General features: G+C 41.6%; 1 protein-coding gene across 1 annotated transcript in view; it reads left to right on the top strand.

The window, feature by feature from the left end:
- Window positions 1–13434: 13434 nt before the first annotated feature.
- The window catches only part of FRK (fyn related Src family tyrosine kinase), a 35269-nt gene continuing 23364 nt past the window's right edge, over window positions 13435–25339 (top strand). Inside the window, exon 1 of the mRNA XM_083731356.1 lies at window positions 13435–14368. Coding sequence (XP_083587482.1) covers window positions 13971–14368 — 398 coding nt within the window. The 5' untranslated portion in view covers window positions 13435–13970. The remainder of the gene's footprint in view (window positions 14369–25339) is intronic.

Genomic DNA, 25339 nt, shown 5'->3' with positions numbered 1-25339 from the left:
CCCCACTGTCTTGGGGGCCCCCCAAAAAAACCTGGATGTACATTTCCAAAATATAAGATATAAAACAAATAAAATAAAATCTACATACAGTAAGGCAGTCTCCCCTCTCCCAAAATTGTAAACCCAAGACCATGCAAGGGCAGGGCAACTCAGGCCCAGCAACTATTAGGACTAGCCAGTGGGATCCAATTTGAAGCAGTGGGGCGCAACTTGAATTTTTTTTTTCTGCAAAATCTTATAAATAAAATCCATCTAAATTGCCCTGGTGCAGGGCCCCCCTTAGGAGCAGCCTGCAGGGTCCAATTTTGCCCAATTTCTCCAAAGTCAGCCCTGATGAGACTGTGCACCTTCTAGGTCCCTGGTGTCACTATTCAGAGTACAGACTCAAGGACTTGTGGAAATAAAGGGGGGCACTTATTGGAAATCAATTTTGTCACCTTCCCCCCAAACTCCGAGGATGATGAGCCCAGCCACCTTTTATTCACAGTCGCATAAGCACTACACTACAGCATGGCCATAAACACGTATGTTCAACTGCTGAAATATACACCCAATATGTAGCAATGGAGATTTATGTTACTGCTTTATGAATGAACACTGTGTTTTATGAATGGACTCTGTATTTTGTGAATTACCTAAGAGCCACCAACAGGGAGCTCTAGAATTTGACAGCTAACCAATTGGATACTACCAAACAGCGACCCCTATTGCTGAAAGAAGGTAACGGGCAGGGAATGCTTCAGCTCAGCCTTTGCACTGTTGACTGAACACCCCCTGCTGTGCAGGCAACGGAGAAAGCTCATAAATTGTATCCTTTCTGGCATCCTGGCCAACTCTATTATGCTGGTGTAAACCCTGGTGCACCAGAAGCACAGAATAGCAACAAATAAAATCCGCTCATACATCAGCAACTGATAAGACTTGTCAAACAGTTCTTTCATAGTCTTCCTAAATTATAAAGCTCCAAAATACAGGCCAAAAGAGAGCAGGTCTGGGAAGAGCAAGGCATACAGTGGGCACCACCAGTGAAAAGTCCCTGCTCTGTGTAATTCCTGCCCTATCATTTGATAGAGTGCCCACTTGCCCTCCTTGACATGGAATGCTCTCTATTGGAGTCTCCAGATCCAGTACAAAGACCATAAGAAGGGAGAGCAGGGACCTTAAAGTTCCCAACAGCTGTTAAGCAAGCAAGCAAGCAAGCACACAGGTCACCTTTTCACAGTCAGGACCCCTATGTCCTGGCCAGGCCTGCACCCAATCTTGTTTTTGTACAATCTTGTTTGTCCTCAGTAACCAAAATTATATTATCAACATATACAAGCAGAAAAGTTGTTTTCCTTCATTTGCAAGGAATTGTACAAATTGGTTTGGCAACTTCCATGCACATGACGTGTGATGCTAATTATTTTCCCCAAGAGTTAAATGATAACCAATCAGAGGCAGCTACAGCAGAGCTATGAGATTCAGGTGAGGGTCAAATGCCTTGCCAATGCCAGCAGGTATATAAGAGGATGACCCGGCCTGCCCAGGCCTACAGCCAGGTTGAGGCTACATGGACATACCAGCTGGAGCATCCAACATGCCCTCCCACTGGCCCACACAGTTCCACCCTTGGCACTGTCCTGCCCCACCCCTGCCCCATACCAGTAAGCTGCAGTGATGTCACTGCTGGGAGGGCAGAGGCATGGCATTGCACCACCTCAATGGCCACTCATATGGAAAAAGGAGTTATAATATCAATTATGTTTTTATTACCTGCAGTCAGTGCTTTTTTTTCTTAAAAAAATATTTAGGGGTACCCTCATTTTCCTACTCATATTGAAATACTACCCCTCAATGAGGCCCAAAAATCACAAAATGGTATGCGTACCCCCAGAAAAGAGCACTGCCTGCAGTATTAGTGTTTTAATTTATTTTGTTTAATAAATTTAAATATTTAAATACAGTACTTTCCCTACTCCTGCTTACAAGATTTAAAAGCAATTGAAAAACAAAATATAAATAACCTAATCACAGTAATTATGTGTCTTTGAATAGCAGTTGCTAGGGAGCATGAGAGAGAGAGTGCTTTTGTGCTCATGTCCTGTTTGCAGGCTTCCCGTAGACATACTGTTGGCCAGTGGAAATATAAAGCCTTTGGTCTGATCCAGCAGGGCTCCTCTTATACTTCACAGCATAGCTGTCAAGCATCCCTTATTTGAAGGGACAGTCCCTTATTCCAGCGCCATGTCCCACTGCTGTCCCTTATTGATGGATGTCCCTTAAATTATGTCCCTTAAATTTCAAAGGAAGCAGCTCCTCTCCCTCCCTCCCTGCTGGCCAGGGAGGAGGGAAGCTCCAACTGTGTTGCTTGGCTGTGTTGCTCACCCAATAAGAAGTCTAAGAACGACTGGGGGGTGGAGCTTGCATGCCTTGTGCTGATCAAATCGGCTGCGTTCCCTGAGGACTCACCTTTGCTCAGCGCTTCCCAGCGGAGAGGTGAAGGTGGTTTTCCTTGAGGCTTTGTTTGGCTGCTGGCTGGGCTTTCTGCTTTTGGCTCAGAGGGGCTCAGAAGTTGAACATACCTGTGCTGAGTGCTCAGATCGGAATCAGATGGATACGTCATCGACGGCCCACTCACCCTTGCCCGCGAAAAGGTCTGTCTGGAGCGGGGGTACATGGTGGGGGAAAAGGAAAGGAGATCTCATGGGGGGGGCTTTTGAATTTGTTTTGGAGGCTCCTTCGATTGACTTATGGGGGAAAAGAAAGGAGCTGGTTGACTAAAATGGTGGGTGACTGGCAATCTCATGGCAAGGGGGGGAGGCTGTGTGTGTGTGGCTAGTTAATGCAAGCTGAGGGGTTTTTTGAATGCTGGATGCCATTTTGTTGCACGTGCCGCTGCAAACTTTGCAGTGCAAAGTCAGGTCGGGGAGCCATCTTACGTTGAGGTTGCATAGGCCTTGTGGTGCATGTGATTCAGATTCTATTCAGTTGAACCTCTGGTTACAAAGTTGGTTGGACAGTGTTCTTGAAGCTACCAGCATGAGTTTGACCAAACTGCAGGAGGACAGGAAGACTGGAGTGCCTGGAACAGGTGAGGCTGCACGTCCCTTATTTTGGCTGCTGATCCCTTATTTTCAAGGCTGCTGGTCCCTTATTTTCAAATCTAAGTTGACAGCTATGCTTCACAGTGTGACCAGAGGCTACAAATAACTGGCAACCTATACAGTTCAAGCCATCCTGGACCAAACTTCCTGCATTGCGTGATCCCACATGCAATGTCCATTTTCTGTTCCATCCCCTCGTCTTTGAATAGCTCTTGCAAGGGTGCAGTGGTTCCAAATGGAGCTGTCCTTGAAGATGACTCAGAAACTTCAGCAGGTTCAAAATGCAGCAGCCATATTACTGGCTGGGTTTGTTCAGGTCCATGGCCTGTTCATTTCCTGGCCCTTCCTCCCAAAGGAACCCCTAGCAGCATACAAGTGGTAAAACAATACAACTGCAAAGTAATATATATATATATATATATATGCAGGTTTTGGTGTCCTCGGGTGTCTTCCCGTGTAAAAGTTGGGGTGTCTAGGCGACGTTTCGACGAGGTCTCACTCGTCATCTTCAGGCTGGTGCTTTCGGCTTCTTGTTACTGGAACAGAGCGGGATCTCAATGTTTGAGTTCCTATAAATACTGTAGAGGGGGTGTGGTGTCTAGCCTCCAATGTTCTGGGCAGAGAGGAAGTTCCCAGGCTAGTGTGCCTTTTCTTCTTTTGTTCCTTAATTACTTGAGAGATACCTTGAGTGATTTCTTGAGTGATATCCTGAGTACCACTTAGGTGGGTCATTAGGTGTGGATTAGTTGCTAAAGTCTTTGTGTCTTGACCTCTTGAACTTTGTGAAGAGTTTTCCTGAGAAGATGGCTGTATTGCACTTAGTTGTGCTTTGGCTTGGCTTCGTGTATAGGGGCGAGCTGTGGTTTTGTGGCTTGTGTCAGCCAGATCTGTGTAGGGATTGCAGGGGGGTGCAGCATCCGGAGGTGCCACCATGGATTGGCTACTGGATGGTGTCAGTAATTCATCTGTGGAGAGGGTCTGGGTTTGGGTCTGGTGTGGTTGATTGGTGTTGGCGTTCTGTGTGCCTCTGGATCTGGTGTCAGTTTTTGTGGGGAGGGCTAATTTCCAGATGTCTGGCAAGCGGGATGTGTCGTCACGCTTGTTCATGTTGTGAGGGTGTTTCTCTATCTCGATGGCTTCCATGATTATTCTCTTGTGGTGATGTTCCGTGTTAAAGAGCAATTTGGAATCTGCAAAATTAATTTCGTGTCCTGTTTCTTTCATGTGTTGGAAAAGAGAGGAAGTTTTTTCTTCTTTTTTGACGGCATTCTTGTGTTCTGCGATACGTGCATTTATTCGTCTGTTTGTTTGTCCAATGTACGTGGCTGGGCAGACTTTGCAGGGTATTTCATAGATCCCTTGGTTTTCCAACTGGATTTTATCCTTGGGGTTTCTGAGGATATTGGCTATTTTTTGGTTGGTGCAAAAGGCTGTTTTGATATTGTGTTTATGGAGGATTTTGCTAATTTTATCTGTAGTGCCCTTGATATAAGGAAGGAGGGCCATGCCATTGTTTTCTTCTGTGTCTTGGTTTTTGGGGGGTGTTTCCCCCAAAAACCAAGACACAGAAGAAAACAATGGCATGGCCCTCCTTCCTTATATCAAGGGCACTACAGATAAAATTAGCAAAATCCTCCATAAACACAATATCAAAACAGCCTTTTGCACCAACCAAAAAATAGCCAATATCCTCAGAAACCCCAAGGATAAAATCCAGTTGGAAAACCAAGGGATCTATGAAATACCCTGCAAAGTCTGCCCAGCCACGTACATTGGACAAACAAACAGACGAATAAATGCACGTATCGCAGAACACAAGAATGCCGTCAAAAAAGAAGAAAAAACTTCCTCTCTTTTCCAACACATGAAAGAAACAGGACACGAAATTAATTTTGCAGATTCCAAATTGCTCTTTAACACGGAACATCACCACAAGAGAATAATCATGGAAGCCATCGAGATAGAGAAACACCCTCACAACATGAACAAGCGTGACGACACATCCCGCTTGCCAGACATCTGGAAATTAGCCCTCCCCACAAAAACTGACACCAGATCCAGAGGCACACAGAACGCCAACACCAATCAACCACACCAGACCCAAACCCAGACCCTCTCCACAGATGAATTACTGACACCATCCAGTAGCCAATCCATGGTGGCACCTCCGGATGCTGCACCCCCCTGCAATCCCTACACAGATCTGGCTGACACAAGCCACAAAACCACAGCTCGCCCCTATACACGAAGCCAAGCCAAAGCACAACTAAGTGCAATACAGCCATCTTCTCAGGAAAACTCTTCACAAAGTTCAAGAGGTCAAGACACAAAGACTTTAGCAACTAATCCACACCTAATGACCCACCTAAGTGGTACTCAGGATATCACTCAAGAAATCACTCAAGGTATCTCTCAAGTAATTAAGGAACAAAAGAAGAAAAGGCACACTAGCCTGGGAACTTCCTCTCTGCCCAGAACATTGGAGGCTAGACACCACACCCCCTCTACAGTATTTATAGGAACTCAAACATTGAGATCCCGCTCTGTTCCAGTAACAAGAAGCCGAAAGCACCAGCCTGAAGATGACGAGTGAGACCTCGTCGAAACGTCGCCTAGACACCCCAACTTTTACACGGGAAGACACCCGAGGACACCAAAACCTGCATTCCTGTACCCGTGAAAATCTACGAAAACATATATATATATATATATATATATATATATATATATATATATCACATTTAGGGCTTTAAACAGCACCTAAAATTGGACTTGAAAGCAGGTAAGCAACTAATATCTCTCTCAAAGTAGGTGTAATATAAATAACTCTGGCTGTGACAGAATTCTAGAAGCCAAATTCTGTGCTATCTGATGTTTCTAAGCCACCTATAAGGGCAGCCCCACATACAATGCAATGCAGTAATCAAACTGGTATATTAGGCCTGCACCACTGCCCTGATCAAATCCCCTCTCTCTCTGCAGCTGCTTTTTACAAAATTACATTGGGCTCTCCAGTCATGGAGCCTCACTCTGAAAGGCAGTTGACACTTGACTGAAATCTAGCTGAATCAGAACTGGAGATTTCCTAGCCTGTGGCTCACACTTTTAACCTTTAACCGTGACAAGTTCTGCATGAAGTGGGATCAAAATATGCAACAATTAAGATAACAACCCAGAAAACAATGATAACGCAATCAAATAAATGTTCCAGTAAAAAAACAGGCCAGAATATTTCCTTGTATAATAAAAGAGCTTTCCTTTATAGCATATAGGAAACTAAAAGCTAACAGCCCAGCCATAAGATTTTCTGTTCCAGCATATAAGTGCTTAGGGTGGGCATAGTGATTTCCTTCTCAGCTGTCATCTCCCAGCCTACATGCACTTAGCTGACTAGTGCAACTGTTTAAAAATAGAGGACATTACTGTGATTTTCCATTGGGGACTAATGCTGTAGCTCATAGGCTATGCAGTACTCTCCTTGATTTCTATGGCTGTTGTTTATTTTTACGCATCTAATGCCAGGCATATTATTTCGCTCCCCTCCCCCTTGTTGGGCTAGGAGAGTGGTGCAGAAAATTTCATTATTCAGCTATAGAATGAGAGGCATCCCATTCTTTAGATCTGTAGAATTAAGATGGCATTAAAACATTTCAGTGTACAGAAGTTTCCACAAAACATCAGGGGAGTAGAACTTAGCAGAGTATTAAAAATGACTTGATTTGGAACCAGTGACCTTTTGATGTGTTTTATTGTCATACATGGGAAGGCACTCAGTGCTACATTGAGCAAGGGCAGAAACAATGGTATTCACGTTCCAGATTCAAGCATAGCTATAGCTACTAATACTCTCATTTATTGGCCAGGCTTGCCTAGAAATGGGCAATGGTCTGATTGGCCTTATATGTATAGCTCTCCAGAAGATGTTTTCCACATGAACATCTAGATTTGCACGCACTTCTAGATTTTCCTACCAAGTGTCCAGTTTCTCTGTGTTCTTATGTCTTGTCTGGACCTCATGCAAGGTGATGGTCTCTGAGTTCCAACCCTATACCACTGGGATTCATTCCTAGATGTCCATTTCTCAGTGAGGACACGACAACAATGTACAGAACTGAGAAAACACAGAAACAACATGACTATATTTGGGTATTACTGTATGTCCTGAATACAGGTATTTACCCAGGCATATGTTTTAGCAGACGCACCATTTCTGTAGCCTCCAATTTGGGTGTTATAGATGTGCATATATGTCCATACACCCTATAGCAGGGGCACCAAGTATATAGTAGCCCTTGGAAATGCATATGGGTTTGCAGTCTGATGTGCCAAGTTCCATGGGGCAGGGAACACCAAAGTTTGTGTTCTCTGAAAAAGTTGGCATTTTGTTTCTGATATCATAGAATTGTAGAGTTGGAAAGGACCCTAAGTATAATCTAGTCCACCCTTTGCAATGCAGGAATATGCAGCTGTCCCATATGGGGATCGAACCTGCAACCTCGGCATTAATAGCACCAGTTCTAACCAAGTGAACTATGCAGGCTCTTTCCTGCTAATTATTTTTCTTTACAAAATACTTTTTTTGGTAAAATGTATACTTTAAGATGCAAATTAAATTCCCCCTCCCCCAAAAAAAATTTCATACAAAAACAACTGGCTTAAGATGCAATACTTTGATTCAGGCAGATTTAAGCAAATTGGTTTGATTTGCATGTGCAAATACACTAGCTTAAGTGATTTGCGTGGACAGGCGGAGTCCCCAGATCCTGCGCGGTCCCCCCGTCATGTAGACTAACGACTCAAGACAACGTGCTATGGGATTAAATTGGCCACAACTTTATTAAATTTCAAATGTGGGTAGACCTTGGCTCAGGCATTGGGCGTTCTCCCTCCCCAGTCCCCAGCCGGGGACCTAGGGAGCATCAGGGTTATCCAGTGTGTGTGGGGCGGATGGGCCGGCTCTGGAGAACATATGTTCAAGCAGAGATAGCCGCCCCCGTAACGCCGCTGCCGCAGGGGAGAGCAATGACGACCTTCCGGCGTACGGTCAAAGCCTCCCTTCAGAAACCCCTTTAACGGGGAACCCTGGTATCGCTGCCGCAAAGAGGAAGATGGACAAAAGGATTCCGCCCAAGGCCTGATACCGCCAAAGTTGTGGCGTTTTGCTACGGGAAAGGCAAAACCTGCCAATGCAGGGAAATTCCTTTCCGGCCCTTTAACAGCGACCTTAACGTAGCAGAGCCCGCATACCTGTGAAGAAAAGTTAACCTGCAAAACCTGTGAGGAAAATTAACCTGCAACATAAGACATTGACTGAGGGTGGGTAGGGTGGGAGAAGCTCTGGAGCCAAGTGAGAATTCCCAGGTAAGATCCTCCCTCCTTTGTGTGGGCAGGTAATCCCTCCCCTACCTGGCCTGGTCTCCTTGGCAACTCTTCCCCCAGGTGGGATTGGACAACTGACTGAGGTAGGCGGAGACCTCCAGGTATCCCACCTGAGGGAAGGCAAAGCCTAGCCTATGCTGTTGGAGCCGCTCCAGATCTAGGGGCTGCACGCGTCCACGCAAAGGGCGCCCCCCCGTTTTAAGCGGGGAGCGGTCATTGTAGTGCAGGCCATAATTCATTTAGCAAATGTGCATAGGTCTCCTGAATAACATTTTGTTTAAGTAAACCTAATATTAATGAGTACTTTGAGCTACACATACAAGGATATTTCAAAAAGTAATAGCAATTTCCTACATGTAGCATGGGGAGGCATTTAGTTGTTACTTTCCAAAACACAACTGTAAAGCATGGTGCCAATTAATGTGCAAATAATAGGTGTTCTGTATTCCTGAAACCCAACTGTTCCGGCTATAGTCTGCAAGTTAATTACCCAGTAAAAATAAATAATAAAATAGTAAAGAGAAAACATAAAATAATATTGCAGTCAAGGTCTTTCCTATGTTAAAATAACTCCTAATTTGTTTATGGAATTATTGTCCTTTACTTGGCTGAGAAACGCGTCTTTTACAGCTGTGTTTAATCATTACAATTATTTTGTGTAAGTAAACAAGGCCTAAGCTGATAGTAAGTTAAATGGAACAGGATTTAATGGAATTAGAGGTAGCAGCAGGCTTTTATCAGGGAAAATGGCACTAACAACAGAAAACGTTCTGTGTAAATGATGTACATCAATAGACTACAAGCTGTGCATTTAAAGCAACTTTAAAATGCTATTATTCCTAGAAGTTGGTATTCTTATAAAATGCTAACAGCAGGAGGCACAGTGCAGGGACATTGAGCAGTTGAACCATTAGCAGTTTAAACATTTCTGTACAATTGTTATCCTGTTAACCGCAGCAGTCAATTCACATCCACACAGCACTTATGCTTAAGCTGAACCTACACATTTTCAACCTTGGCTTAAAAGTAGTGATGGAAACCTATTAATAAACATGCACACATGAGGTCATATCAGGATTGGAGGACAAACTGTTTTGGTACTAGCACTACCCTCCCGTGTCAACTCACTCCTTCTCAAGTTGTGAGCACACCTACCTGTTGCTCACAACTCCACATTCCCTAGATTGCTAAAACTATACCTCCAGAATCCTTCTGATCGGCAAATCCTAGGCTCTGTGGTTTAACCGACAGCACCATCCGCACCAAGACCACACTAGGAATTGGTTATAACTCAGTGGCAGAGCACAGGTTTTGCATGCAAAGAGTTCCAGGTTCAACCGCCAGCAACTTCAGGTGCAACTGAGGAAAAAAAACCTGTCTGAAATCCTGGGGAGCTACTCCTAGTTAAGTGTTGAAGATACTGAGATAGATGGACCAATGGTCTGACTTGGAAAAAATGCAGGATTCCACAGTACTTGATGTTTGCCACTACTAAGTTAAACCAGCTTCTGCACCAATTTATATTAAGGAATTTAGCAGCAGCTATTGCTAGGCCAACCTCTTTCACAAACCGAGGCACCATTCCATGTGACTAACCCTGAATATGCTTCATGAATTTGTGTGGAATTTGTGTTTCCTATGGTGCTGTCCTTGAATAAAATCCAAAAACATCAATGGGATGGCAGGACACAACATATTTATCGGGTCCTTTCCAGCTTTCATAGGCAACTATTTGTGAGCACAATTCAAAGTGTTGGTTGGTGCTTTTGAAGCCTTGAGAGGTTTTTTTTTGTTTTTTTTGTTTTTTGTTTTTTTTTAGGACTGGGTACATTTAGAACCAGGGCTTTTTCAGAGAGAACTCACAGGAACTTAGTTCCAGAACCTCTCAGGTGGGTTCCAGGCCTCAAGTGGGCAGCATTGCCATTCTAAGCAAAAGAGGGAGATGTTCATGGTGAGTTCTGGCACCTCTTTTTCTAGAAAAAAAGCACTGTATAGAACCATCTCCTCTCAATGCTCTGAACAACATTTGTGGCCCTGCTCTAGATTCCGCAACTGACTTAGGTGCATCAAGGAGTGTAGAGAGGGGACCTCATTTTTGGCAGGTTTGGAGGCTGATGAGTGCATTTCAGTGTCACTGTGCTGAGGGAGGTAAGTTCGTTAGTTTGTGGACTTTTTGTGCTGCCAGATTTTTATAGATTGTATCCAACTAAGGCCCCATCTACACTTTATTTTAGTTTTACTTATTTTCAGTTTACTGAAATTTATTTTTAGCCACTTTGACTTTGGAGAGAAAAGACATAGTCACATATCGTAGTGGTAATCCCACTGCTTATGAAAATGTCATTATGGTGCTGGATATGTGCAGAATTATTCAAGAAAGTTCTATATGTTATTGTATACACCCTGTATTTACACTATACACACTTTTGACACATTATTATCTTCTGAAAGCCAGACCTTTGGGGGAAGCAAGTGTGTGGCAAATGTTGCAAAACATTTATGGAATTGCAGCCCATTTTAGCCTTACCACACTGTTCTTGAAAATTCCACCCAACCTATTGTTATTCTGTCTAATGCGTTCCTATGAATGGTCTGGGTCTGATTAAGAGAAAGATAAGTGAACAGCTTTTAGCGTTGAAAAAAAAAGTTAGAATTAGAGCTTCTTTTTTGCATTGGCAATCAAATAATTTGTATAAAGGAAGGGATATAAAACGTGTTTGCTCATTGGATCAGAGCTTACCATCCGTGTATATTGGCACTGGAACAGTCTCCTGAATATAGATTAAATTCTGGCATTTTATCAATGTATATTATTTTCAAGCAAACTGTATTGCTAGTGAGCACTGCCATTAATCTCAGTATATTTATTTACAGTACAAGCCCCAGAAAGGAGGGCTTATCATATTTGGTCATGATGTTAATAAGAGTACTAGAAATGAGTTCAAAGAGGCTAAGCAGGCAAGAATCTTTAATTTGGAATGGGAGGGTGAATTGTTAGGAGTTGCTACTCCCTCATTACTGTGAAGAGAGCATTACCTTTAGTAACTAATGAGTGGCTGCATTTCTACCAATAATGTTCCTTGATGTCTGGAAAACTAATTCTTCTATCCGTTAAAAGTGGAACCCTTTAGCTAGCAATCAGGGCAGAGAAATTCAAGCTAATGCTCTCTGGAAATCTTATATAGGCTCAGACATTTTGCTGCCTGCTTCAAATATCCTTCCCCATGCTATGATTATATAATTTTTAATAAAGCAAAATACTGATAGATTGTACTTCAGACTGCCATTCATTCCACAGAATCTCAGGATGGACACACACACACACACAAAAAAAAACTGGACAACATTAAATTGCCGAAGGGCCATAAAGGTGTCAGCAGCAAAGTTGAAATTATATCCCTTCACAATTTTATCCCCAAACATAAGTTTCCCTCAAACTTGGCACCACTCAGGGAAGCAAATAACCTTAATTAATTTGCTGGGAGACTCTTCCTAGATGAGTTTTACACACAACATTAAAAAGCCTCTTTAAGCGTCATTCCTGTTATTTCTACAATTTCTACAATATATGGCTCCTGTTGATATAAGATAGGCCATGGATGAGCAATCTACTGTTATTAGCTAGCCCAGGGGATCCCAAACTGTGGAATGTGAACTTCATTCCTGTGGTCTGTGGATTTGTGGTTGAAGGTGGGAGATGACATAGCATCATAGATCATAGAATTGACCCTGCAGTCACTCTTCAACATCTGTTCATGAAGCTATCATCTGCGCATGTGCAATGGCTGTCTCAAATGCACACACCTCAGCTTAACTGCGAAGTGGCCTATGTTTTCCTTGTGGATTGAAGCTGGTTTGAGGGGAAATGCATCAAACGAGTTTCTCAAGAAACTGCAAGATAGCTCTGCATTGTGGGAGGGCAGTGGAGGCAAACTGTGTACGCATTACTGCATACTCTATGTTTATCTGAGAAATGTGACTAAATTACTATTGAGGATATTGCTTTGCTGTAGTGATTTGTTATGTATAAAATGCAGATAGACTGGGTGAACCACTCTCCACTTCCCTTCAGGGTTGCTAACCCAAGTCAGCAAATCACTGTTTGGTTCTTAAATTCAGAGTTAGATGACTAAAATGAAAACATAAGCCAATGCATCACCACTTAGCTGCAAGTACTGCTAAATAAATCAAGCAGTTAGGTCTGGATATTCTAGAATTTTGTGGAAACTCTCCGTCCTCAAAAAATTAGATTTGTTTTCTTCAGATCTAAAGAATTTTATTATTTGTAACATGTATATCCCTCTTTTTCTTCATGGTGCTCTTGCACCATCTTATTCTTATAACAATGCTGTAGGAAGAAGATGAAGAAAGTATGACAGCATTTTATTATTTATTACAGTATTTATTTAATATTATTGGTTCTGAGGTTGCAACACAGATGGGCCCTTATTTTACTTATTAATTAAATTTATATCCCAACCTTCCTCCCAAAGGAGCCCAGGGTGCCAACACCTAAAACAATAAAATTATAAAAAGAAATTTTCAAACATCCAGAACAGTTTTAAAAATTAAGAATTTCTAAAAGCATTGAAAAATAATCAAATTCCTTCATGTCTGATAATTTCAAGGTGGCTGTGGGTGATATCTTCCACCCATTGCCAAGTAATCAGGAATGTTTTAAATTTCCTCCTGAATGTTAAGAATGAGGGAGGTGGGTGCACCTCAGCAGGGAAGGCATTCCGCAATGTGGCCTGGCCATCTGGGAAAGATTTCTGGCTTCTTTGTGAATATGAAATAAAAAAGTGCAAATTCATTGTGCAATAAAATGACCATCAGATGAGGCACTGTCATCAAGGAGAGAGTGGTGTACGTGTTTGAGGGACAGCAACACACAGAGAGTGACCAAGACAGAAGGGAAAAAGAGCAAACCAGGAAGTGCATACAAAAAATAGTTTGTCCACAAGCAACTCAGCATATTAAAGCAACAAGGCAAGTTAGGTTGGTTATTCATTACCAGGAGCTACAATGTGTGCAGAGCCTCCCTACTGCCAGAGTACATTTAAAGAGAATAAAGGGAACGAGGAGGTGCAAAGATAGGGAAGTTCAGCTGGAAGCTCTCTCTGCTGTTTCTGTTTACCTGTTCTGTTGCTACAAGATTTTTTGGCCCCTAATGTGAGGATTCAGGTCTTTCTGACCGATCAGAAGAGGAAGTGAAAAAATTCCCCTGACGTGAACAATTGCACTTCAGTGCTCAGATTTCAGTCCTGATCGTGGAGCTGGAAGGCAAGGAGGAAACTCTTACGGTGAAGAAGACTTGGAGGGGGAGAAACAAAGAAGAGGACGCTTCCAGTGAGATCGTTTGCCTTTTGTACTAGAGGAAGGAGTCCTGGGACAATTTTTGAAATGACGCTGAATGGAAAAAATGGGTGTGAAGGGATCTTGAACGCTTCAGGGTAGGAAGAAGGGGACTGAAGGAATTCAGGCCACAAGCAAGAAGGGGACAGAATGGGGAACTGCTGTCAGAAATATTGTGCTTGTCTGGAGCCCTATATGCCTTGGCTTTTCAATTGTGGGACTGAGGATAAGTCTAACCCAACTACTACCAATACGACTGTGACGCCAGACTCCTCGGACACCACCGGTATACACATCCCAAACCCACCGCCTCTTCATCCATCAAAGCAGACTTGCAAATATGTAGCCCTGTTTGATTACCAAGCCCGTACAGAGGAAGATCTGAGCTTCCGAACTGGAGATAAGCTTGAAGTGCTGGATAAATCTCAAGGGAGCTGGTGGTTTGCGAAGCTGCTCGTGGAGAATGGGTCTGCTAAGCATGGACAGAAGCGGCAAGGTTACATCCCTGCCAACTATGTGGCTCCTGACCAGAGCATTGAAGCTGAACCGTAAGTTCTGAAATGTATATTGTTACATGATACAGCTGACATATAGCAATAGCTAGACAGAGAGCTGCAGGGCGTGGGGGTGGGGAATGACAGCAACTTCAGGTAACAAGGAAATTTGGAGTAAGAATAGTTTCTGTCATACAGACATAACAAATCAACATACTGTAGGTTGCTTCCAGATAACCTGTTTATTGAACCTTCATTCTGATTTGTATGCATGGAGATTGCAGACAACATCCTATCAAGCAATGGTTATCCCACATTTCCTAGTGCATTTTCCCATCACATTCATTGCCACAAAACCCTTTTTTAAAAAAAGCAGCACGTTTGTTGAGCAAAAGTGTCAAATCCACTTTAAGTGTATAAGCTGGTTTTGCCAATATGCAGTTGCATCCCACCTGTTAAATAATGACAATCTGAAAGTGGTAATTTAGTAATATCTTTTAATTAAAGCAACAGAGCAAAATAGTGACCTAGGTCAGATGTGATAATAAACCATGATTTATTGTGATGGGAATGAGCTGCAACAAGTCTTGGGGTTACACACTCCCAGATCCGCCTCTGGCAAGACTGTGAGGTGGAAATTTGAGCTGTTCACTTCCTTTTTAAAAAAATTAACCATAGGTTGTCATTTCATCCAAACCTGATAAACTGCAGTAAATATTTATTATGGTTTATTCGAAACAAGCCAACTTCAAATGATGGGATACAAAGCTGTTTTGTTCAATTAACCAGTTAAGAATAACTACAGTTTAGGATTTCATTGCGCTGCTAAACTGCAACTTGTCAAAAACAGAAGTGAAACTTTTGATCTCTACACGGCCACACCAGTACGGCGGAATCGTCTGAGTCAGAAGTTCTCTGTGACTTGTTTCCATCACAATAATGAAAGCCTATTGCCTACCAAGCAATGCTTAAGCTTTTCTTATTAACATATAAAGTCCTGAGCAACTCCGGGCCAGTTTACCTAAAGGACCACCTTCACTCTCTGTAAGATTGATTAAGATACTCAGAGGAGGCCTGTTGGCCACATAACAATCTGCAGATTGTCGTCTAGCAAAAACATATACCGGTAAATGGGCCTTTTCTGTGGTGGTGCTGTAGAAGCTTCTCCCACCCTCATTATTTGGGCAGCATCAACAGTAGCATGCTTCCAATGTTTACTGAAAACACATCTCTTTGCTTGGACATTTCCTGATCATCAATACTAGATTCTACAACCGTATATTTCTTGATATTCTGATAGCTGCATTTTGAAATCGTTTTAATGGATGTTTTCGTGTTGTGAACTGCTTCAAGATTTTCTTAGCAGTAAGAAATATAACACTATTTAAAATAAATAATAATAAAATATTAAGCCATGGTTTTTCATGACTTACAAACCATCACAGCACTGCTGAAATTGTGAAGTGGTGCAAGCAAATTGATAGGAGTTCATAGGATTGTATGCAATGCTGCTCTTCTTATGACAGAAAGCCCTTTGAGCCAGTGGAAGCTTCTAGTCAGCAGGCAAGAGGGGGAGGGGAGTGATATTTTGCATATTCACCCTCCATACCTGCATCCCCATCCCAAAATCTCCAGAGGTTTGAAACAGCATAAGGAGGTGGGTGCAGCGAGAACAGCAAATTGACAAAAAATAGTCTTCTTCTATACTTCTTGAGTATCACCCTTCATAAATAACATGGAGTTCACTTTAAGAGGTTTTATGTGCTAGAGCAGGGACAGCCTCAATATATGGTGGACTCTGACTTCCATCAACCCCCAACAACCATGGCCAGTGTTTCAGGGATGATGGGAGTTGTAGTCCAACAACATCTGGAGGGCAACCCATTGACTATCCCTGTGCTGCGGATTGCAAGAGCAGAGCAGGTGCAGGATTCTCTATAAGTCAGCATACTCGGAAACATCTGGGGAGAACTCATCAGTGTGCAGATTCAAGAATTTCATCTTAATATAGGGTTGCTATTAAAGGAATTAAAATGATAACTATCAACCTTAGCAGCTAAGCCTATCTATTTTAGACCTATAAAATATGAGGATTGTTGCTGTAGTTAAGAAAACTATAAACACACCACTGTATATTATTACACTGGAGAGATTTAATTGTAGCTTTATTGCAGCTTGTTTACATTACACCAAAGACAGTGTGTGATTTATATTTGCATGAAAAATAAATGCTGCAGTAGCTTCCTTAATTCAACTTACATTCGCAGTGGAACTCAGAGGTATGTACTGAAAGTGGCTTTGGGGGAAATACTCCATGGAATAGCAAGCAGATGTGGTGCCATGGCGCTGACACATGTCTGCTCTCTGTTTGGGCACATGTTACGTTGCCGTATGTTTGGGTAAAATATATTAGGTGCTGCACAAAAGCAGTTAACTACCATGGGGCCCAGCTTTCAGCTTTGCAATCTAAGATACAGGCTCAGGAGAAAAGAGGAAGAAGTTATGTCATAGAAGCTGCAGACCTTTGGTGAATCCTACTCCAAATTAATTTGGCACAAAGGTCATCTGAACTAGTAAATTGAATAAGGAACTGAAAAATACCTAGAAAAATTAACTGCCACTTTCTTTGTACAGCAGCTGAGTTGTGGGGCATTTTAAGGGCTAAGAGGATAAGCAGTGAAACTGGGTTACTCCCAAGAAAATGGGTACATAGGATTGCAGCCCCAGACAACAGTCCTATATCCAGAATCTTTGAATTAAGACACTTTGAATTTACAGGAAATTACAAGATACACACAGCACTGTCCTGCGAGTAAAACATGCTTCCATGGACCAGAGACCACTTTATCAGAGTAGCCTCTGGTCCCCTTCACCCTAATAAATCTGCTTCTTTTGTGTGCTGCAGAAAGATGCAGGTAAATGGACAGATGAATGTTGGCAATTTGTGGGCTGGGGATCTCTATACTTTTTTCTTTTTTCTTTAGTTCTGCAAAGGAAAAATGAACAGGCTTTCAAAACGTTTAATCTGGCATAATAGCTGGTTGGCACTGAATGCTATTGTCAGTCTCGGTGTGTTGCGACAGCTTGTTCTACTCCGTGCATCCAAGCTGCAATTCTGCAAGGCAAAAGTGTTTGGCCAGGAATGGTGGTGGCTGGGAGTGGAGTACTGGGCCTTGCCAACAGAAGGTTTGACTGCATGTGGAAATTGGGGGTTCTGCTACACAGTGCTGGGTGTGAAGGGTGCTAGAGAGCAATACAGCCTAGAAAAGACACATTGCTCACATATGGCAAAGGCAGGGAGAGATGGGAGACAGCTGCAGAAGCTATGTTTTGAGCCAAGTATAGTTTTCCATTGCTTACCTGAGTGGGGAGCTGACTAGGCACCTGACCTATTACCAAGGAGTGGGATTTGGTGCTGGATATTTTGAACTGGAGACCCAAGAGGACTTGCCAGAGATGTAGTCAGAGAAGCGTTAGCAACATGCTCAAATTTCTATGTGTATCATAAGGCCAGTCCATTCTTGCAAAGTGCTCCCTTCGTGTGCAATGTGACCTCAAAGGGGTTGCGTGTGAATCACAAATTGTGTAGGCTTGATCTACATATAAGTTCTGTACACCTTCCTAGATGAGAAGCTTAGGAAAAATGTAAAGCAGGGATGGGGAACCTGTGGCCCTCCAGATGTTGCTGGAATACAGATCCCATTATCACTCACTATTGGCTATTTTAGCTGGAGCTGATAGGGAATTTGTGGTCCCCCAATATCCAACTCCCATCACTAGTATAAGGAATGAAGCACATTTCAGTCTCTTAAATTCATACCTTTAAACATGAGTATGGGGTACATAATAGGCTTGTTAACTTTAAAGGCAAAGAGCATCTAAGGTAACTGTGCTCTTCATGCAGACAACATCCTGTTGGTCTCAGTAGCATGCTAGGGTGTTCTTGGTGCTGCCAGAAACACACCAGGTATGTATTGCTGGGTATTCCTGCAATGCTTGATACCAATTTGTGTGTGGGCTGATGATCACTTCATTATTTAGGGGAAAAAATGCTCATTTATGGGTGACCTTTTCGGTGGGAAAGAGGACCTTGCATTTTTTGAGCTCACCACTTTATTCACATATGGTATGCAGCTTTAAAAACACAATTGATAGGCAGTAAATGACTTTCACAAACTACACATAGCACTTGTGTGACTGTTTTCTTTGAAGGTTTTTTTCTAACCCAACTTATCAATATCACCTCCTCCGAGCTGCATCCCCTTGCGGGCAAAAGACAGCTTATAGAAGGAAATTCTGATTAGGTTTTTAAAGTTTGACCCTATGGTGCTATATATATATATAGAAAGATTTGTTGTTCTGCCAGTAAGCTTGTTTCCTCTCCAGTTCTCTTTCTCTGTATCTCCTTGGCAAATGCTTAAAATGATTTGGCCAATATTTTCAGCTTTATAATGAAAACATCTAGAGAGCTTATTTCTGAGCAATATGATTTTCTTTTTAATGACTCGAACTACAGTATAGTAGTTTCCAGCTCTATTAATACATGTAGTTTTATGATATAAATTAACTATTTGGAATGGTTGCCTTAACTATCCTAACATGCCTTGAATCACCAAGTTTTAATTTTAACGAGTAGTACTAGTCACACAATTTAAACTTTTGAGAATATGCTCTCTCTGCTTCTGTTGCTTGTCTATGCTTTGCTTTCGATTATATTCAGCACTGCAAACAGGAACCATGGAAACCAACCCATCACCTGTCCTTGCTCTTTTAGTGCCAATTGTTTTGCCTAAACACGAAAATGTCCTTCTGCCAATGTATTATGGACAACAAATGTTAGCCAGCTGTACTGTTAATTTTAATAACCTAAACCATGGAGGGAGGGCTGTGATTGAAAACAACCCCACTTTTGTTTTCTAACTGGCCACAAAAAACATAGTATCCCTTCAGGCTTGCTTTGTAATAAAGGCCTCTTTCACTGTTTCAGCCAACATTCACTGAAATATGAGTTTAAGTATCAGTTGAATGTTACATGTCAATGAGAAGGCAGCACAGGGCATGTGCACTGAGAATTAAGGTTGCAAAATCCTACAAGAATGTACCTGGAAGTAAGCCTCATTTATCTCAGTAGGGTTGACATCTGTGTAAGTAACACAATGATCTAGGGTGCAGACACACTGCACATTTAAAGCACGTTATACCCCCTCCCAAATAATCCTGGGAAATTTAGTTTGTCAAAGATGCTGGGAATTTTAGCTCTGTGAGGGGTAAACTATGGTTCCCAAGATTCGTTGGGGGAAATCGTGACTCATAAAGTGGTATAAGAGTGCTTTAAATGTATGGTGTGGACACGATATTTTACAGCAGAATATCGGCATTACAGAAAAGGAGAGTTTTGAGGAGGGATTTGAAGGAAGTAAAGGAGGCAGATCAAGGCATAAGGGTAGCAGAGGAGAAAGGGCAGAGTTATTTTGGGAAGCAGTAAACCTCTTAGTGGTGGAGCTGGATATGCAAATAACCCAGGTAGGGATGCACCATGATTTAGAGATAGCAGAGTGAAACAGCTGTTCCAAGGAAAGAAGCAACTTTGCTCCAAGTGAGTGAAATTCTGTTGTGTTAATTGTATGCATTATATAAAAATGTTTAGACTGGATAAGCACTGAACTTGTTTTCATTGTCCTGCAAATAAATCCTTTACAGCTGTGTGTCAACAGTGTATGTCAAGTGCTTCTTTCCATGGAAGCGTGTTAATATTCTGGTCATTCAAAGATTCCCTGTGTGGGCCACTCTAGTTTGAATATCTGGAGATAGGAAATTAAATGCGGGAATTAGAAGAAAGACTATGCCAGTTTAAAGAATTGACTTGTGTGTTTTTTCCTGGTGACTTCAGAAAAACCGAGTATTAAAAATGTTCAGATAGGTTTTGCTCACAGTAGATCAAAGAAATTAAGGAACTTAACTTAGTAATGTTCATTAATTTCAAGGAATATACTCTGAGTAAAACTTAGTTAAATACCACCCCAAATATTGTTGTTGCACTGATAAATAGAGATTGTGAAAAATAGGGATAACTTGGATCCAATTTGTAAGATAGTCTTAAATCTTGATGTTTATGAGAATTTCTGGAAACAGTGTCAACTTCTTAGATTGTATGTGACCTAAGATCTAGTTATGACTAAACGGGTCTGAAACCTATAAAGAATTACAGGTAGTTCAAGGACCTGCTATGCTGTAACATCAGAAAGAGAATCAAGAATGTTTTTTAACCAAATGTGGCATTTTCCAAATCTAAGGCTTTGTGGTTTAATATTAACAAGGCAATAAAAAGATTGCTTGACTGTAAAATACCCCTTGATCTTCTGTTATTACAGTGACATATAAAATAATTGATAGGCATTGAAGATTGTTATGCTACGGTAATTGCTGCTAAAATTATCTATGCTAAGCACTAGATGGACTGGGAGTTTCCCACCACTGCACAATGGAAAACTAAAGTGCACAAAAGAACAGGTTTTGAAAGATAAAGAAAAAGTGTAACATTTTAAATTAAAATTCACATGTTTCTTGATTATTGGTACAACAAAGCACGTACAGCAATTCACAATAATCATGCATTTAGTTTGTTATAAATCAATATTGATGATTTTTTTTGGTATATGGATGTGTATCATGCATATGTATGTCCCTATAGATCAGTGTTTCCCAACCTTGTGCCTCCAGATGTTTTTGGCCTACAACTCCCATCATCCCTAGCTAGCAAGACCAGTGGTCAGGGATGATGGGAGTTGTAGGCCAAAAACATCTGGAGGCACAAGGTTGGGAAACACTGCTATAGATTACACAGTAATGACAAAAAGAAAAGAAAAAAGAGTGACATTTGTATAATTTAGTAGCAATAAATGTCAGCTCCTATCTTCAACTGGAGGCAATATCTGTCATATATCCAAATGTACTTTGCCCTGCCTTGTAAACAACGATTTAAAGAAATAAAAAGAAATCAGCTGCATATTGACTTTAGGAGCATGATAACACCATCCTATGTATGTCTACTCAGAAGTAAGTCTGAATGAGTTTCATGGCGCTTATTCCCATTGTAGCATGAGAGCTTTTAAATCAGATGAAATTGCACAAGAAATTACTCTTTGAAAGAAGGCAATATGTTAAACCTGATTACGCCAACAATTGCAAGCAGGGCATTCAAAAAGTGATTGTCTGAAGAAAAGGATAACTTATGAATTCAGGTTGATATAATGTGATATGCTGGGCAACTTTTGTGAAGGAATTCAAGCTTCAAAGCATGTACCATTTGGATAAAGATTGGAGTAAAGCTATGAACGAGGATCTCTGTATAACTGGCGATGGGTGAGCACTGATGTGCCCATGACGTGGCCCTCTGAAAGAAAAAGTTGCCCCAGGACCTCTGGCCTAAGCTTTCCAACACTCTAAGAGGTACTTGAAAGAGAAAAATATCTCCAAAAACACCCTGTTGCCCACCACTGCTTTCCAAGATAGAACCTGTTTCCTCAGATCTCTGTTCTACATTCTAGCCCCAGGCTTGAACTGGTATTTTAAGGGGAAATATTTTTTTTCAGATGGAAAAAGTGAGATGAAATATGGAAATATTGAAGCCACTGCTTTTCTCAATGACTAGCATTGCCTCTTTGTGGATATGCTCTCCGTTTCCCTTCCCATACTCTTCCTTCTGTTTTCTGTCTTCACCTACACTGCGACCAAAAATAACTCTCCTTTATTAAGAAGCTTAAGTGGGTGGTAGTGATTAATAGTCTCTAGATGTCATACTTTAAATGCACAGATACCTCTTATTTGTTGTTACAATAATTAGGTTATTCAGCTGCATGGATTGGACCAAGAAGCATGATTCATAACCTTACACATCAACTGGATTATGTACAAAGAATAATAAATTATGCAGGCCAACATAGCTGTCTCTGAAAACTTGAAGGACTGGTTTTCTGCAGATCAAAAATGGGTTTTGATTATAAGTGATCAAAATAGTGTGTGATCTGTTTGCATACTTAAAAAAACACACCTCATCTTTAGTGGGTCCCTACTTCAGGCTTTTGTCTTTCCTCTGGTAATACTAAATGGCAGAAGTTTTCATAAAAATTCTGAAAAAAATCAAGTGGCATTGCTTAGTGGGTTTTTTTTTTAACGTTTTGCTTAAATCAGACTAAGGACTGATTCCTATGGTTCATGCTTTTTTGAATCAGTGATGACGCTACAGGAAATAGATGAACAAAGTTCACAATGAAATGGAAGGGCGTAAATTACCTGCAAATAGAGGTGATAAGTTAGGATAGTGCAAAGGTATATTGGCACAATTAATGGCATAAGATAAGAAAAAAGGGGAAGGATTACAATGTCATTCCATAAATGTGTTCACATTAAAAAAAATTTCCCCTAATTACCTGCATATGGAATCCTCCCTAAAATGAGGAACAATCAAATCTAGGGATTCTGGAGAATCCATTTTTCATTTCCACCCTAGACTCTTGAACTCAGTCCATGAATCTAGTCAAAATGAACTCTTGGATATGGGTTGGTGTGAAGGTTTGGGTTTAATGCCCTGCCTTGGACCACTTCTCTATCCAGGAACTGACTATTCACTCGGCTATGTTTAACAACAGCAGTGCGATATCAGGAATGATGGCGGTCGAGACAATAATCCTAAGGATTTTATCTGAAAATTATTTCACTTTGGGACATTCCCACGATGGATGAAATAATTTTCCAACTATCCTGCAGCCCCTCCAACAAGTTGAGGACAGAAGATTATGGATCAATGCAAGGGGGGGGGGCTATAATGCCATTTGTGTATCAGTTTCACTTTCTCTTAGGTTTGAGTTGAGGATACAGCCATTTGAAGTGGCAGCACTAAAAGCCCTGTGCTACATCACCCTGTAAAACTGTGGAGGCAAGTTCTTCCATTTGGAGTCCTGCTATATATGATGCCAGTGATGAGGTGCCCTGGATAGAGCAATGAGTAAGTGTAGACATCCTTGGCCTGTGTCCCTTCTGCTAGCAGCCACTAAGCATACAACATAAAAAATACTGCTGGTTCCCAGATATCCAGTCACATTTTAATTACTGCAGCTTCCCATTAAAAAGGCAAACCACCCTGTTTGTATGTAGTCACCAGTTAAATATTCAGCTGAAACAATCAAGAAAGAGCTGCAATGTGAGTCAGAACAATACACTCAACTAAAAACAAAACAAAAGCCATAACACCACAAGCAGTTCTTGATTGTTGGATTCCTGTTCAAAGAGTTTTGACTGGTGTGCCAGCTTCTAAGCTTTGATATACAAAGGGTCTCTCTCCGTCTCTCTCTGCCTCCATTTCAGCCACTTGACTTATAAATGATCTCTTTTTCTGGTATTAGAAGATAAAAGAAAAGCTGTAATGAAAACTCCCCCTCCCCACTTTTTTTTTACTTTGTGTACGCTTTGGTGATCCAATTTTAGCCGTGCAATTACATTTTATCTGTGTGAAGGCAACCCTACCATTAGCTGACAAAAATGTTCCCTGTGCTAGGCAAACAACGGCTCTGTTATAAATGCAGTTAAGATAGTACCTTTAGATTTCTGTTTGCGCCTTCTCCAAATATGCGTCAAGCCCTTCGAAACTGAATTCCAATACTAACAACTCCCTTCTCCTTCTCTGCATTGCGATTATGTTTTTGGCAATCACAATTTTCATTTACATTTGGGATGCATTTGTGTAGGGATGCCATTGACCCTGTGAAGGGCTAGACAGTTTCATCTTCGTTCCTTTAAAATGGGATGCAAATCTGGGACGCCATCCTTCAGGTTCACACTGCCATATGAGTCACGTGAACCACACAAGATTGCAGCCCCCCAGAAAAATGCTTTATCAGGCACAGCACACCAAAATGTGCATCCCAACCTCCTCTTTCGTGTGTACAGTGATGAATGAAAGCCACTTGAAACTCTACAGGGGGAAATTAGCAATACTACTACTACTACTACTTCTACTTCTTATACTACAGTGGTACCTCGGTTTAAGTACTTAATTCGTTCCAGAGGTCTGTACTTAACCTGAAACTGTTCTTAACCTGAAGCACCACTTTAGCTAATGGGGCCTCCTGCTGCTGCCATGCCGCCGGAGCACAATTTCTGTTCTCATCCTGAAGCAAAGTTCTTAACCTGAAGCGCTATTTCTGGGTTAGCGGAGTCTGTAACCTGAAGCGTATGTAACCTGAAGCATATGTAACCCAAGGTACCACTGTACTACTAATTTATTCTTTATATCCCACCCATCTGGCTGTGTTTTCCCAGCCACTCTGGGCAGCTCCTAACAGAATATTAATAATAATAACAAAAACATCAAAAATAAAACATCAAACATTAAAAACTTCCCTAAACAAGGCTGCCTTCAGATATCTTCTAAAAGTCAGATAGTTGTTTATTTCCTTGACATCTGACGGGAGGGCGTTCCACAGGGTGAGTTCCACTACTGAGAAGGCCCTCTGCCTGGTTTCCTGTAACCTCACTTCTTGCAGTGAGGGAACCGCCAGAAGGCCCTTGGCGCTGGGCCTCAGTGTCCGGGCTGAACATTATCATCAAGTTGATAAATGTGTACATAGCCATAGTTTTCGTGCCCTCATATCATCTTGGATCATCACATTACAGCATCCTGTTTGATGTATTGACTTGTTACCCTCACATTCTCATTGAAAAAATAGATACTCTTTCGTTGTTCGGTACCTGTAGGTACCAGTTGTATGAAGCAGTTTCTAAGAACACACTGATAGTCCTGCTCTCTGGATGTCATAGGCAGATAGGGATCTGTCCACTGCAATGAGAACTCTAGCACTTCTTTATTCTAGCGCCTCTTTCATCTTCCCTGCTCCATTTCTCTTAAAAGGGTGGTGAATATGACATTACTATTATAGACTGGCATCTCTGCAATATTATGGAGAAAACAATGAGGTGTTTTGTAGATTATAGTTTTGCGTGTACTAATAGAAACTGGATCTATAAATC

This window comes from Podarcis gaigeae (genome assembly GCF_964106915.1).
Source record: "Podarcis gaigeae genome assembly, chromosome: 3".
Classification (NCBI taxonomy): domain Eukaryota; kingdom Metazoa; phylum Chordata; class Lepidosauria; order Squamata; family Lacertidae; genus Podarcis; species Podarcis gaigeae.
The sequence above is the reverse complement of the archived record's forward strand: the minus strand, read 5'-3'. Positions and strand labels throughout refer to the sequence as shown.